At 49.2% G+C, this 15,548-nt stretch overlaps 4 protein-coding genes across 4 annotated transcripts; 2 read left to right on the plus strand and 2 right to left on the minus strand.

Annotated features, from left to right (window-relative positions):
* Positions 1-242: 242 nt before the first annotated feature.
* On the minus strand, positions 243-5,467 carry J7337_009528 (uncharacterized protein; the record flags this gene model as incomplete). Its single annotated transcript, XM_044827123.1, has 4 exons — positions 243-602; positions 652-4,884; positions 4,940-5,311; positions 5,381-5,467. The coding sequence occupies 4 exons, from the start codon at positions 5,465-5,467 to the stop codon at positions 243-245; spliced, it is 5,052 nt and encodes a 1,683-aa protein (XP_044677717.1).
* A 2,227-nt stretch (positions 5,468-7,694) lies between these two features.
* On the minus strand, positions 7,695-11,171 carry J7337_009529 (uncharacterized protein; the record flags this gene model as incomplete). Its single annotated transcript, XM_044827124.1, has 7 exons — positions 7,695-8,239; positions 8,290-8,790; positions 8,846-9,116; positions 9,403-9,644; positions 10,162-10,638; positions 10,687-10,961; positions 11,008-11,171. The coding sequence occupies 7 exons, from the start codon at positions 11,169-11,171 to the stop codon at positions 7,695-7,697; spliced, it is 2,475 nt and encodes an 824-aa protein (XP_044677718.1).
* A 1,826-nt stretch (positions 11,172-12,997) lies between these two features.
* Positions 12,998-13,829, plus strand: J7337_009530 (uncharacterized protein; the record flags this gene model as incomplete). Its single annotated transcript, XM_044827125.1, has 2 exons — positions 12,998-13,347; positions 13,400-13,829. 2 exons carry the CDS (start codon positions 12,998-13,000, stop codon positions 13,827-13,829), a joined length of 780 nt encoding a protein of 259 aa, XP_044677719.1.
* Positions 13,830-14,331: 502 nt separating this feature from the next.
* On the plus strand, positions 14,332-15,501 carry J7337_009531 (uncharacterized protein; the record flags this gene model as incomplete). Its single annotated transcript, XM_044827126.1, has 4 exons — positions 14,332-14,375; positions 14,434-14,648; positions 14,702-15,105; positions 15,160-15,501. 4 exons carry the CDS (start codon positions 14,332-14,334, stop codon positions 15,499-15,501), a joined length of 1,005 nt encoding a protein of 334 aa, XP_044677720.1.
* Positions 15,502-15,548: the final 47 nt, after the last annotated feature.

Raw genomic sequence — 15,548 nt, forward strand, 5'->3', positions numbered from 1 at the left:
ATCGCTCAAAATCCTCCTTCCAACGCCCCCACGCGCAACTCGCGGGAGAAGCAAAATATGATTACAGGATCTGTATCCTCGCCAATAAACTATCCTTTTCTGGTATCCGTAGGCGGGTACGGCGGGTATGAATCCATTTTAAATTTATTCTCCTGCCCATGAACGAGATACTGATTATGCGCTACCGGTCCTCGGATATAATAGGGGGGGAGGCAGCGCCACATCGGTACCGGTACCTGCATCTAGAAACCGTAGCCGGTGGGCTGAGGCGCGAAGCCGTTTGCCTGGCCATATGGTGCAGGCGAGGGTGAAGAGCCCATGCCACCAGGTCCAGCTGTGATCATGAGTCTAGAAGCGCCGAGAATTGGTGTGTTATCATCGGTCTTCTCCTTCTCTTGCTCCTTAGCCTTGCGTGCCTCGTTGTCTGCCTTCAGAAGGGCCAGGTCTTTTGTTTGCTGGGCGAGCATGTTGATCATGTAAGGCATAGAGAAGTCCATGAGGCCATGGCGCCATGAGAGCTCCAAAACAAGGTCAGGGCGGATGAGCTCGTAGCAAGCGTACAACATGCCAGTGTAGCATTCGCGGTGGCCAATGTCGACGAACTACAGACGTTAGTATATTAGGGATTTCCAGGTGCCAACTGCTACTTACATATTGAAGAAGGTCGCTGACAATCTCGGTCTTGGCAGATAGGGCAGCGGTCTCGATGGCGTCCTTGTACAGCTTGTCCTGCTTAGACAGGGCAATAGACTTCTCCCATCGCTTGTTCTTGCGGTAGATGGAAGCAGCAATCTGGCGGAAGAAGATGAGGTCATGCTTCTCCAGACGGCTGGCAAGCTCAGTAGCATCGTAGTTGTCATAATTCTGAACTGAGTCACGTAGAGTCTTGTAATCCTCCTCCTCGATGAGCAGGTCGTTGACAGCCTCATTCACAACACGCTTGTTCTGGGTTTGCACGTTGAGCAAGAAAGGCTTGATGAGAGGGAGGTCATCGTTCTTCTGGAAGATCTTGACGACGCGGTTAACGTCAATACGAGGGGTAAGGGTAGCAAGGAGATCAGTGATGAGCGAGGGGTGCTGCTCAACATAGAACTTAATAGCACGGTAGTAGATCTCCAGGTTGGCAACCTTGACCACGATCTCCTTGAACTGCTGGTGGTCCCAGGAGTTCTCGGGTCGCTCGATGACGGCAAGAGCAGCGTTGTCAAACTCGTCATAATGGTAGTAGCAGAAGACCAGCTCAGGCCAGAGGTTTGCTTCCTCGCAGGCCTTGATCATCTTGGGGAGATTCATGCGAGACCAGAAGATCTTGATGTGCTCCATGAGGCGGTCGGGGTGGTACTTGGAGAGGGCGATACCGAGCTCAGTGAACATTCCCATATGGGCACGCTCAAGGCCAAGACCTTGCTCGAGAAGGCTGATAAGCTCGTCAAAGTAACCGTTGCGCTCGTACTCCTTGACTAGGGTCTGAAGTTGCTCAGCATCGACAATCAAGTTGAGACCACAAATCTGGGCAAGCCGGAATTCCTTCTTCTGGACACAGGCCTCGTGAACCTGCTTCCACACCTTGATGTTGTTGGCCTTGCGGGCACACTCAACGGCAGCTTGGTAATCACCGAGGTGAACAAGAGTGGTTGCCAACTTAGCCCAGTTGGAAATGCTAGTGTAGAAGATCTTGGAAGCCTCGAACAAGCCCTCCTCGTAAGCCTTGTCACCCGACTCCTCAATGTTAGCAACGTTGGTAGCTCGGAGGAAGTCCTCAAGCTCAGAGAGCTGGTCAAGGCGAGCATATGAGAAAGCCAGAGCAGTGTCGATAGCAGGCTCACGGAGGGTCTTGCGGCACATGCGCAAGTACTTGACAAGGTCCTCGTTCTTGCCGGCGTGGGTAGCAACTTCAATGACCTCCAGGTAGTTACGGGGGTCCTCAGCCTTAATGTAGGACTCGATAGCATCAGAAACACGAAGACCATCAAGCTGAGCCTTGGCAACCTTGCTCCAGACCTCGGGCAGGTCAACTTCTTCGGCATAACCCTGGGCACGGTCGATGCTGACCACGTTCTCGATCAGGACGTCAACAGCAGCAGACTTGTTATCGGCCTTCTTGTAAATCTCGAAAGCTTCCTCAAAGAGGCCAACCTCAATACAGGCGGTGGCGATCTCATCGGCGTTGTAGTTGTCGAGCTTGTGAATGTAATCCATGACACGTCCCTTATCAGCCTTGGCAGCAGTGAACATAAGCAAGTTCTGAAGATTCTGGTTATCGCTGAAAGGTGAAGGCTCGAGAACAATCTTCTCAAGAAGTTCAATAAGCTCGAGAGGTAGATCATTCTCAAGGAAAGCAGCAACGGCCACGGAGACCTTCGAAGGGTCATTAGCCTCAGGAACCGCGGTCGCGGTGACTTGGTCAACAACAGATCGTCTGTGAATGTTGTTCTCGCTCAGCACGAAGCCCCACAGCTCATTATCAGATCGCTCCAACAGATATCGCGCCTGGGCTCGGTACATGGAGTTCTCATTTGTGATGTTGACGAGCTCCAAGTCATTTTGTCCCTTGGAGTAGGCAATGTAGGCCAGGTTGGGGTCACGCTTCTCACAGTACTTTCCGACTGTCAGAGTATCATATTGATCGTTTTCTTTCAGGAATTTCTCCGGGTTGTTGTTGGAATCGATATAGATCTTGGCAAGAGCATTGAAAACAGCTTGCTGCTGGTTACCCTCGTTAAGGGTCTTCTCGAGGAAGGGCAAGAGAAGCTTGAGTCGGTTTCGAGACTCGACCTCAGAAACAAGCGAATCAATGCTGATAGCCTGAGCGTTAACGGTCTGCAACAACTGCCTAATGACATTCTCGTCGCAGTCGACATCCAAGAGGCCTCCGATGACTTCAGGAGCTCGTGTAGGGTTCACAGACTGGACGTAGGTCTCAATAGCAGCAAATTGCTGGTTCTGGTACAGGTACAGAATCAGGTCGTGAACAAAGTTGAAACGATCGCAGACGATGATCAGAGGAAGCTGCTCGGGCAGCTTGGCTTCCTTAAGGAAGTTCTTGACCTTCTCTGGGTTGTACACGTTACTATCGCGGCACAATCGCTCAACCTCGTTAAACTGGCCCATCTTGGTAGCAGCCTCAATGTACTTGAAGTGCACGTCGGGGTCCTCAGACAGGTTCACAATGCTACCGAGGTAGTAGAACAGACCCTCAGCAGTCTTGTACTTTTCGAAGAGATCAATCAGGCGAACAGCTCCCAGGAGGTCGGAGTACTTGGTGGCGATGGTAACCACTGACTGCAAGTTTTGTCGAATGTTCGTCTTCATCATAGCATCTAGACAATCAAGGGATTGCTCAACAGAAAGCTTACCGAAGAAGGTGGTGAGCCAGTCGGGGTTGAAGTTGGGGGAGCCAGGAATGTTGACAATGACGCGCTTAATGGCTTCGGGGTCCTCATAGAGCTCCAAAGCCTTCTGAGGAAGGTTGGCCTGCTCGCAAAGTTGGGCAATGCGAGACTTGTCGAAGTGAGTGAACATCTCATTGCCCAGAATAGCCTCGGCAACTTGAGGAGCATGCATGAGGTTCATCTCCAGCAGTCGGGTCTGAAGACGGGCATGTTCAGGCTTGTTCTCCTTCAGCGCATCGAGGAGGAAGGCAGTGGCTTGTTGGATCATACCCTGTCCTTGGAAGATGTCGCAAACACGCTCCAAATCAACCAAGGAGCCCTGCTCGTTATTAGCCAGAGCACTAGCAAACTCGGCACCCTTCTCAGGGTTGATACGAATGATGTGCTGAAGAAGTTGGATATAATCAGGTTGATAGCCGGTTTGAGCCGAGTACGGGAGAATCTTATCAAACTGGCCCGTCTCAGCAAAACCAGCAACAACCTTTGCGGGGACCTCCGCCTTAAGGTAAATGGTAAGGGCCATGTTCATATCGTAAGGACGGACCAAGTCTCCGAGCGCCTCAGAGCAGTCCAACTTGCCCTCCTTCAACCACTTCTCAAGCAGATGCTTGCGGTTCTGCTGGAGAACAGGCTGTGCAAGCTCGAGGGTTTCCTCACGGTTCAAGGCGCCCTTGTCCAAAAGCATACCGAAGTATTGAAGTGTAAAAGCCATCTGACCAGGTTGAACAGGAAGGCGCTTGAACTTCTCAATAGTCTCGGCGCTTCGCAGGAATCCTCGTGGGGAGTTGGCGGCAACCTTAGCAGCCTCCAGATAACTTCCCGCGTTGAATAGCTGCTCGAATTGGCGGGCATAAAGGTTGTCAGCACCGGGAAGTCCAGCTCTTGAGGCCATCTTGATAGCCATTTCCGAGTTGGCGGGGTTCTGAAGAAGGTACGGGATGATGTTGTTGTCGTCGATGGTCACGAAAAGAACTTGACCCTTTCGGTTGATGCCAACGATACCAGAGGAGCCGTCATCTGTGCATGTTGTGAAAATAGTCTCGCTCGAAATTCGGTTCATGTAGATGCACGAGGCAGTCTCGAGATCATAGAGGTGGATAAAGCCGTACTTGGTCACCATGTAGATGACGCCGTACTTCTGAGAAACCTGGAGAGCGACGGGGAAATCGTTGGTGGCTTCGGGGGGGAAGAACATGTCGACCGCCTTCTTCTGGAAAACTGGATTCGACTCTGGGTGGTCGACCTCGACAATGTGAAGCTTTGCGCCGGTTGCCGTTCGTACAGCGAAACTGAAGAACTTGGTATCTTGGGGAGCACCTTCTAGACGAAGGGTACCGAAGGCGGCGGCATGACCTTCTATGGCCTGGCTGATTCCACGATCTTTGGAGTAGAGCTGCATGGCACCAACCACACGGCCCTGCTGGGATGAAATACCAACGACTACCATCCACTTGCCATCGCTGTTGACTCGGTAGTTGATGATCTGGCAGCCCTGAAACTTTATTAGCACTAGAATGCCATATTAGTGGCGGATGAAAGCGGCTCACGTTGAGGTTATCATTGCGCTGGAAGACCTTGACGGGGGCATCTTGACCCGCATCGTAGACATTCCAGTGGAAGACACTGGTTGTTGTGACAAGACCAAGCTCGTTCTCACTGATCCACTTCCAGAATTGGACATCCTCGTTCATGGTACAGGACTTGAGCTTCTTCTTTTGCTCGAGGTCGAAGATCTGCAGTGTTCTAGACTGAGCCTTGAGAGCAATAACCTGTCGGTTCCAGTGCATGATGGCACTGTCGGCCTTGATCGGCCGACGAGTCACGTTGTTACCATTCTTGAGCTCAATGATAACAACCTCAGGTTGGGCAGCTTCGTTCTTCTTCTCTCGCACACACACGTAGGAGTCTGACTCGAGTGTCTAGCTTCTGGTTAGCTCATGGCCTTGCTTATCGCGACCAAGTAGCTGGCGGCAGTTTGTGGGACATACGCAGGAGTTGAAGCCAATGCTCTGTGTGTCCACGCCAACATTGGCGAGCTGGACAAGCTCCTGAAACTTGATGGGCAGGGTCGGCATGGCGCCGGTGTGGCCTATGATGAGGTAAAAGGGACCTTTCTCAAATCGACGCTCCTAAGCCCGAGTTCGGTCGAAAGACTGGGAAGAAGAATTGGTATCGATCTCGGATCGATCGTCAGTAATTATGCCGGGGTTGCCTAAGGTTGGCGCAGTGTGAGCTTCCATATGCCGCGTGGCAGGAGACAAGATTTCGAAGTAAACAAGCGCGAGGAATCGAAGGGAAAGAAAACAAAAGCGACGACGTGGAGATGCGAATTCCACTGATGGGCACAGGCGAATTAGTCGTCGAGAGGGAGGATGAGCAATGGGGGTTGAGGGTGTGTTTTGGTTAAAGGAGAGATCAAGAAGAAGGTTAGGTTAGGTCCAGGTCACTTTGGGTTACGTTACCTGTTCTGTTTGGAAGGAGCCACAGGTACAGCTGCATTGAAGTGGAGAGTGGAGGTGCAGCACTGAGCCAGAGCAGAAGGTACGTACCTGTACTCCGTACTGCTGGATCTGGACCTTATTATTAGGTACGATACTGGAATACGGCGTGCCTTGAGCTAGCGTCACACTGGCTCGCACTGGCCCGGCGTGCCAATGCTGACAGCCTAGGAGCCAATAATTAGCAGCATGGCGCCTTGATTTTCCGAGCCGGCCGAGATTGAGTCAAGCATGCTTTCGTCATCAACAAACAGGCGCCAATCGATCAAGGAAAAGGGGGAGCTTGAATCACTGTCGAGATTACCCTGGACCCATCAATTGGAATTGAAATGATTTAGCAGCTTCATCGCATGAAGCTTTAACTTGAGGTAATGGATGATATCTTGCTCTGATGCTGGTTGCTGGCTTAAAGCGAAGCTCATCTTGGTTTTTGTTAAAATTTGTGGTCAAACTTATTCTGATCGAGAGATTGGCTATAGCTTGTAACACAACAGTTTGAGCTCAATTATAGCACGCTGCATGTGCAAACAGGTCTGACAGGGACGCCTGTAAGGTTCGTGGAAATAAACGAGGAAGAACAAACCTGAGAAAACATTTACCCTCATCTATAATCGGAATCATACTCAGTAAATCATAACCCTTGTTATGGACTCTCGAGAAACTATTCCAAATACACAACAACTTATACAGGCCACCCATATCCTCATCCATTTGATATGTGCCAATCCACATCCAAACACCCTTTAAGAACTTGTTCGCCCAAGCTCAAGCATATAAACAAACTCAGCTTCAACATCCAATTACGATAAATGCTCCCGATCAATATGATGTGTAACAGCCGCCTCATCTCCCTCAAACCCTTCACAAAACGGACACTTGACCGTTCCAACGCCAGCACTCGGAGCACTCCCCAAACCCTCATCAAAATCCGGTATGAAATCCGCCAAACTCCTTGGTGGAGGCCCAGTAGCAAACTCATCGTCTCGCCTCACATCCGTGTATCGCATAGTAAATCTCGTTGACTGCGTCTGACTTCCCGTCTCTCCCGTCGCTGCAGCTGTGTTGCCCATTCTCTGTACTCGGCCCACCTGACCATCCTGCAGTCGTACTTTGATACCTCGTGGATGATTGCCCCGCGTGAGGATATCCTGCACTATTCCTTTTGTCTCTTCTCCTGTGGGCTGGTCTTCTTTCAGAATGATGAATACTGAAGCTCCAGGAATGACTTGCTGTACTGTTGGGACTGTGCCTGATGCTTGCTGTGGTGTTGCAGGTGCGCGAGATGGCCGTGATGAGCCTCCTCGTTGGTTATTCTGCTGTTGACGTGGGGGGCGAGGTTGCCGATTTCGAGGCCGATTTGGCCGGTTCATCGTTGCAAAAAATGATGCTGAGCCGTTGGATAATACAGAGGTGACTTGTCTTGCTGCCCAAAAATGAGATGGCAAACAAACCAAGGGCTTAGGGGACGCAATCTTGGCGAGGTTAAAGCTGATTTGATGATGTAGGAGTAACAAGTAAGGTATTGAGTCTCTCACTTATGAAAAAAAATTACCCTACAGCAAACCGTGACACAGCAAAAGGATATATCACTTACAAACACAAACACACAATCGACATTTCGAAATCAGACAAGAGTGAGAATAGAAGACTGATTTTATTATAATGATGTAATTAAGCTGGGATTGTCATACTAACTATTGCCTCCAATCAAATGGCCTATGCCTTTCACTGCCTCAAACCGCCATTCTATGCATGATTGAACTCCACATCGTGCTTGAACCTCAAAGCTTTTGCTATTTTCTCTTCAAGCTTCATCGGAGACAGGGGAAGGGGCGGGCTTCTTCCTGATGTCCTTCCATCCCATTCCAAAAGATGTAAGAACCATGGCACAAGACGTGCCTACAGCAAGCAGAAACGTCGCACGTACACCTCTGGAGTATGACCACAAGACCTGTGGTAAGTCCGCTCCGGATACAACTTCACTGACTGCTCCAGCACCGGCATCGATGATCATGTCAGCATTGATATCGGGAAGTCTTCGGACAAGCTCATTGCGAAGCTCATGAGTGAAAATGACATTAGCAGCCGTGATGAAGATTGCACTGCCGAAAGTCTGCGAGAAAGTCAAGATTGCCATAGCTATAGGTGTAACATCGGCACTTGTGTTCGCCTGGATGGCGATAATGGGCATCTGTAGACCGAGACCACGGCCAAGACCTAACAAGATCTGATAACCGGCCCATGTAGCTGTGGAAGCGTAGGGACCCATGGAAGAGGCCAGACCAAAGCCGATAGAAGAGAGGACGCCGCTGGCTGTGGCGAATGGAAGATAGTAGCCAACCCTTTGAGCTGCTGTCTGTTAGCTGAAGGACTTCAAGTTCCATATCAAGAGAAATTACCAAGAGCGCCACTCGCGACAGCTGCGAAGATAACGCTGAGAATACTGGGTAGAAGATTGACACCACTAGTGAAAGGTGAAGCATTCTTAGCCGATTGGAAATAGACAGGAAAATAGTATGATGCCACCATCACCGTAGAAAAGAGAAATAACTGTGACAGACACGAAGCCCAGACCTCTCTGGTGCGTACAATTGGGAGAGGAATCATGGCCTCTGAGCCAACGCGATGCTCCCAGTATACAAAAATGATGAAAAGAACACCGCCGCCACAGAATAGTCCAATGACAGTTGCAGAGTCCCAGGGATACTCAAGACCACCCCATTGAAGGGCCAGCAGCAACATCACTATGCTAGGACAGAACAAGACGAAGCCGGTCCAGTCGAGTTTCGTTTTCAGAATCTGCATAGCGCTTTCATCTCTATTGGCTCGGTGATCAGGCATATGGACGAACAGAATCAGAACCGCACAGATGGCGCCGATGGGAAGGTTGATGTAAAAGCCTAGATGCATTGTCAGTATTTGTAAGAGTCTTGACCAAGGATGAACATGACTTACACCATCGCCAAGTAGAATACTCAGTGAAAGCGCCTCCTACCAAAGGGCCACTGATGATTCCCAGCTGAGCAAACCCCATGATGATACCAACGAGGGATGGACGCCTATGAATAGGAACCGCCTTCGCAATCATAGTAAGAGCACCATTTTGGATACCAGAAGAGCCTATTCCAGCAACGGCTCGGCCGATAATCAACATAGTAGACGACTGAGCTACGCCGCAAACAAGACTGCCAACCTCGAACACGAAGAACAGCGCTAAGAACGTCCACTGAAGTGTGTCAGACCCTGTACTAGAGGCTGGACTGGAGCTTACTCACTCTTGTGTTGAAGTACATGTATATTTTGCCGGTAAGTGGTTGTAGGGCAGCACTGTGACATATCGTGGTCAGCAAATGTTGGAGGATTTCACCTAGCGCTGACCCTACCTAGCAAGATTGTATGCACTGGCATACCATCCTATGTCCGGTAAAGAATGAAAGTCCGAAGTTATGCGCGGAACAGCCTAAATATCCTTAGTATTGAGTGAAACTTGAAGGACTGAACATGGAAATTACCGTTGAGATGATGGACATATCCAGCAGCATCAGGAATGCAGCAAGCGTAAGGGATATCATCATGCTTGCAAGCTTCCATCCCGATATCCATTCAGTTTCTTCCTCCTCTGTTGTGACTTCGCCATCGCCATCTTCTGACTTCTCCGGCTTCTCGTCTTGCGTGGGTTCGTTCAAGGTTGGTGTATCTGAACGCGATCCGGTCTTTTCATCGTCGCCGCTGATGAGATTAGGCTCGCTGCGCTCTGTCTTTGATATCGGCGTAGTCATATTATCACATTCAAAGATAGACCTTCAAATAAGAATGCAGAGTTGGTTGAGCCTTGAGGCTTTCAAAAAGTTGCCAGGCATCTTGGGGATACCGCATTTTTAAACAATTTGATAAAACAGCCATATAAGACATAAGCACAGTCTCTCCTAAGGAATTCGTAGTGTCCTTTCTAGTCCGGGGTTCATTTGTTGTGGTGTTAAGGCTGAATGTGGTGTCAACGGAGTTGGTTATCACTTCTGGAACGGAATTCCGCCCAGCCACTGAGCTCGCAGAACTGGTTGGACCATGCGCTTTTCTTGGTGCTTTTTTCCCATGGATTCGGTGCAATATTATTTCCCGGTGTCCATTCGTTAATATACTGTACTAAAACTCCCATGGGCCAAAAACGTCGCCCATCCAAGTTACATCACCAAAATCAATCATATTAATGTTCGCCATGTCCATGGTTGCCTGAGCCGTTGATGGTGGAGGAGGCGTTGGCACCGGCGGACCTGCTCCTGGATTTGTCTGTATCGAAGATGCGTTTCTTAGGTGTCGTGATAGTGTAGGTTCCCATGAAACTCGGATGTTGTTCATAATCTTAGCCCCCATAGCAAACACCGTTTCTTCACCTTCATTTGTTTTCATCTTATAGACAGAATCCAGCCGTGTGAAGAATTCAACGACTTGGTCCAGTAGTACAAGCAAGTCTGCCGTATTTCGGACAAACTCCTTGTCCCAAGCAGGATCTTCTGACGTGGTAAGTCGATAGAGGGCAATCTGAACTTGCGACAGCTGGATATAAATTGCAAAGGGTGCTCCCGGAACAGTTTCTGGAGGTATGTCAAAGAAAACATCGTACCATGATCTAATTGCTTGAAGGCAAGAATACATGCTTTCAATTCGCTGATTGACTGGTATGTTTTGCATAAAGAGCCCGACGGAGTTGATTTGAATCTCTGTCGCGAGCGAATGTGCTCGCAAAACCGCTGGTATCTGTCAGTATGCTTTTAGCCATGAATGCATGTTAGACATACGGTTTATAGGCATATTCGCTGGCAATCCGTCTCTGACTGCTTGGAGTTTGGCAAGCAAACTCTTTCTGAAAACGTACGTGGGCGCCGAAGATGACTCGCCCATGACATCTCGAACGAGCAGTTTCTGTGCCTCGTCTGCAACAAGCTGATACCTGACAAATGTAGCCAGAAGCTCGTCAGATGGCCATAGTTTGTCTCTTTCGAGAGCTTCTAGACAATCACTCATATGTGGTGTCCATTGAAGAGGGTCCATCTTGCCAACAAATGACGACATGCTATTACGGGTCAATAAGGTTCATAATCTGAGGGAATGATACTTACACTGAAGTCAAAAACCACAGTGACACAACAGCTCGCCTTTCTTCTTGAGTGCGTAACCGAGGTGGAGGGGGTCGTCCTCCCCACATCTTGAAACATATTGTGAAGTACTGTTCTTCAACAGGGGCTTTGGTAAGACCAAGATCATATGCAAGTAGCACAGCCATTTGGCAAAATGTGATGATAAACGGCCGGCCTGGACTTGAAGTGGTGGCAGCCCTAGATAGCCAGTGTCAGAACATGCTACGATGAGAAGGTTGGTGATTAACTAACCAAGAAATGTAACATATCAGTCCTTGAAGGCAGTCCATAGATCTCTCATGGTTTATGATAATTCTCGTGGCGATTTCTTGGCGTACTTGATCTTTCATCTTCATCTGCTGCTCAACACACATGGAGGTGATGTTCATAATACATAACCACAAAAAAGGCTTCTCTTTCCGGAGAGTCGCGGCTGTTATATCTTGTGGTAGAATCATGCAAGGAAAGTTCTTGAGCCATTGTTGGAATTTTGCCAGATACATTTCAGCCTCTTCTGGGGTGGGATCAAACGAGGTGGAGGCATCTTCACCAATGCTGGATGGGGAGGTATTGGGGTTGGTATTGGCTGTGCTTCTTGAATCATAACTATGAGACACAGGATACGGACGAGGATAAGTTTCTGAGGAGGAAGAGGAAGCTGCAGCAGTTGCTAGTGATTCTAACCGGCTAGTGAGGTGACCCATGTTGGAGGAATTCATCAAGGGGCTTGAGTCACCGGGACCTGCGGAGTGCAAATGTCCATTTGACGGCTGAGAAGCGCGCAGAATGGTGACGAGGTCTTCAAGTTTCTCTTCAAGCTGAGCGGTTCTAGAAGACGTTGACTTTTTGGCAACCCGTTTGCGCGAGGTCGCCATTGGCTGACATGGCTTGCCGAGACGATGGCACCTTTCACAATCCTGGCCAGAAGCTCTCAAGATACACTTGCACTTAGCCCTTTGACATGCAGTGCAAGCTCTTCCATAGCCAGCGGGAGTCCCTGTCGTACTAGAGGCTGCAGAGCCTGACAGTTCGGGTGGTGCCATAGGTTTAAGGTTGTGTGACTGCTACGCCAAGGGATCTCGCGTACGTAACAAACAAACAAAGGAAGAAGTGATGAACAAATTCCGGTTGCGCAGTAGGGCTGATAGGAATTCGAGAAACAGTTTTGAAGGGGTTTGGTATGGGAATTGGAGGAAACCGGAGTTTAGGAATGCCGGGGATTAATATGACGGAGTTCGGAATTCGATTAAATCCGTATTACTATATCCAAGCAGTCGCAATTCTATGATGACCCGAAGTGCAGTCGATGAAGCCATTGATTGATTCGGAGAGATTTAGCCAGATCATCATGTATTATCAATCAGAATGGCCTTAGGATGTTTTCACAATATGCGACGTGCATGATTCCGTTGTCAATCCAACCCCTACGGAGTCGGGCCAGCCCTGTAGAGGCTACGCCGGAGAATTCACTAGCAGTATCCGTAGGTTGGTCTCTGTAATGCTACTTCTACCAGCCCAGCCCCCGCCGTTATACACAAGCATGGTCAGCCTTGCAAACTCTAGGATGTTCAAAGAAGGCGAATAAGCGACATGACTAGAAGGAGGAATATTTATCTTAGATTGAATTCAAGACGATCGATTCAAGCAGCATTGATCTTATCCAAAGAATAAGGGATTGCAATATCTTTCATTGTTTGCTTTCCTGGTATCAGATCTCAGGGTTACATTACAAGCCAAATCCGCCTTCCCTTAATTGGTCGTAAAATGAACCAGCACGCCCCTTAATTGGCTGGACACATCTTAGCTTCAGGGGCCAATCAAAGCCGGTGTTTCCCTCTCTTCTCAATCAACTAACGTCACAAGCGTACCTAGGTACCTAGGTATCCTTTACCTTGTAGATTTCTTCTCAACTCCATCTTCATCGCCGACATCGCAGTTCCCGATAATCAACACCAACCCGACAAATATCAAAATGGCAGTTCCGTCTGTCGCAGCAGCTGAGATGCTGCCTCGATTCCTTCTTCCTCGGCTCAGCTGGGGCGCTCCGCTCTCCCTATCACGGGCAACCCGGCCATTTGCCTCTCTCCCTTCTAGCGATCAAAGGAGGTCATTCGCATCAATCCAGGCTGGTCCTGTTCCTCGGCGTCGCTCCCCTCCAGCCGAAAGCCCTATTGTAAAGCGAGCATTCCATGCGACAACCATCAGACAACGAGATCACCACTTCGATACGCTCAAGTTTGTTAAGCGATTACAGGGTGAAGGGTTTACCGAGGAGCAGTCGGCTGCAATGATGAAGGTGCTGAACGATGTCATTGAAGAGAGGTGCGCTCTATTGCTTGAACATATACTATGTCTATCCTAACCGACCATACAGTATCCAAAATCTCACCCGAACAATGGTACTCCGCGAAGATGCAGCAAAAGCAACGTATACTCAAAAGGTCGACTTTGCCAAGCTGCGCTCCGAGCTTCTATCCGCCGATTCCACCGAATCCAACACGACGCGCACAGCTCATGAACGATTGACAAACGATATTGCCAAGCTCAGCAACCGATTGCGCGATGAAATCAGCCGTACACAAGCCAGCGTGCGCCTCGACCTTAACTTAGAGAAGGGCCGTATTAGGGAGGAGGCTGTGGGCCAGGAGCTCAAGATCAAGGAGACGGAGACAAAGATCGAGCAGGAGGTTGCTGCGCTGAGGGAGAAGCTTGAGCAGGTCAAGTTCCAGACACTCCAGTGGCTTATGGGTGTGTGCACCGGTTTCGCGGCGCTGTTACTTGGTGCTTGGAGATTGCTCATGTAGAATACGGGTGCATTGGATGGTTGTTGGCTGGAGTCAGGCGGATCGGAGTTGTATAAACAGTGTCATGGTTCACCTTAATCGATAGATTTTCTAGTGTCTGAAATCAAATTTGTGCATCACACACCACTTTTGCCAGCTTGAGCTGATGCGAATCAGATCAATTCGACTTTCTTCTAACAACTCCTCATACCTGAGTACTCTATAGCGCTGTCCTTGTTCCGGGTTTCATGGAAAAGAGCTTTCAGGGCGCCTTTTAACAACAACTCAAGGACTCAACAGAACACACCCCGCCCCCACCCCCACGTCACCCCGCCATAGACGGACCTTGTATGTCCTTGGTTCGGTATGCATCATCTATCGGCCTGAAAGCCGAAGGTCCTTTGATAGTCCGACCGGATAAGAGAGATCTGACTCGATCTTGTGATAGATATAAACCCATTTCAAGGATCTCCAAAGCCTCAATCCCTTCCCTCATTTTTGATATCCTTCAAAATTGTTCAATATGGCAGATAAACCCAAAGTCCTCTTCCTAGGCAGCACCAAGCAGTAAGTTCTGTTCATACCTCAAGGATATGAATACTCTATAGTTAACATGCTGTTCCAGAGCTCATGAAGAGTTTGCCTCGCTCTGTGAGATTATAGAACCTGTCTACCCACAGTCAAATGAGCGATCTGCTTTTATAGAAGAGACCAAGTCTGGTGCTTTCGATGGAGTCAAGGCTATCTACCGTACAAACGAGTCAGTTGGCATTACTGGACTCTTTGATGCCGAGTTACTGGATGTCTTGCCCAAGTCTCTCAAGTTCATTTGCCATAATGGTGAGTGCTTCTAGTATGCCGTGACCAGGTTTACTAAGAAGAACCTACTCCAGGCGCCGGATATGACCAAATTCATGTCTCTGAATGCACTTCCCGTGGCATTCGTGTTTCAAACACACCCACTGCTGTAGACGATGCCACGGCTGACATCACTATCTTTCTTCTTATCGGCGCCTTGAGAAATATCTCGTCCTCCATCTTCACTCTACGAGAAGGAACTTGGCGGGGTTCCCCTCCAGCATCGCTTGGCCATGATCCTCAAGGCAAAGTGCTAGGCATTCTGGGTATGGGAGGCATTGGCCGCAATGTTGCACGCAAAGCCCGAGCTTTCGGCATGACTGTGAGATATCACAACCGAAGCCGTTTATCACCTGATCTAGAGGACGGTGCTGAATATGTTGACTTCGAGAGACTGCTTAAAGAAAGTGATGTGTTGAGTCTCAACTTACCCCTGAACGTGAGTCTGGTCATAATTAGAGTATTCTCGGGATTCTGAACTGATCGTTTACAGCCCAAAACCCGACACACTATTGCAAAACCTCAATTCGACATTATGAAGCGTGGCATTGTAATCGTCAACACCGCTCGTGGTGCAGTGATGGACGAAGCGGCTCTCGTCGAAGCTCTTGAATCTGGACAAGTTGCCAGTGCTGGTCTTGATGTATTTGAGAACGAGCCAGAGATCCATCCAGGGCTCTTGAAGAACAAGAACGTCTTGCTTGTTCCACACATGGGAACGTGGACTGTAGAGACCGAGAGACTGATGGAGGCTTGGGCTATGGACAATGTTCGCCTAGCAGTGACAGAAGGAAAGTTGAAGAGTATCGTTTCCGAGCAGAAGGACCTGCAATAGACGGTAACTCTGTCTGCACGTCATAGCCTTCGCGGTTTCAAGAGTCT

This window comes from Fusarium musae, chromosome 7, assembly GCF_019915245.1.
Source record: "Fusarium musae strain F31 chromosome 7, whole genome shotgun sequence".
NCBI classification, from domain to species: Eukaryota; Fungi; Ascomycota; class Sordariomycetes; order Hypocreales; family Nectriaceae; genus Fusarium; species Fusarium musae.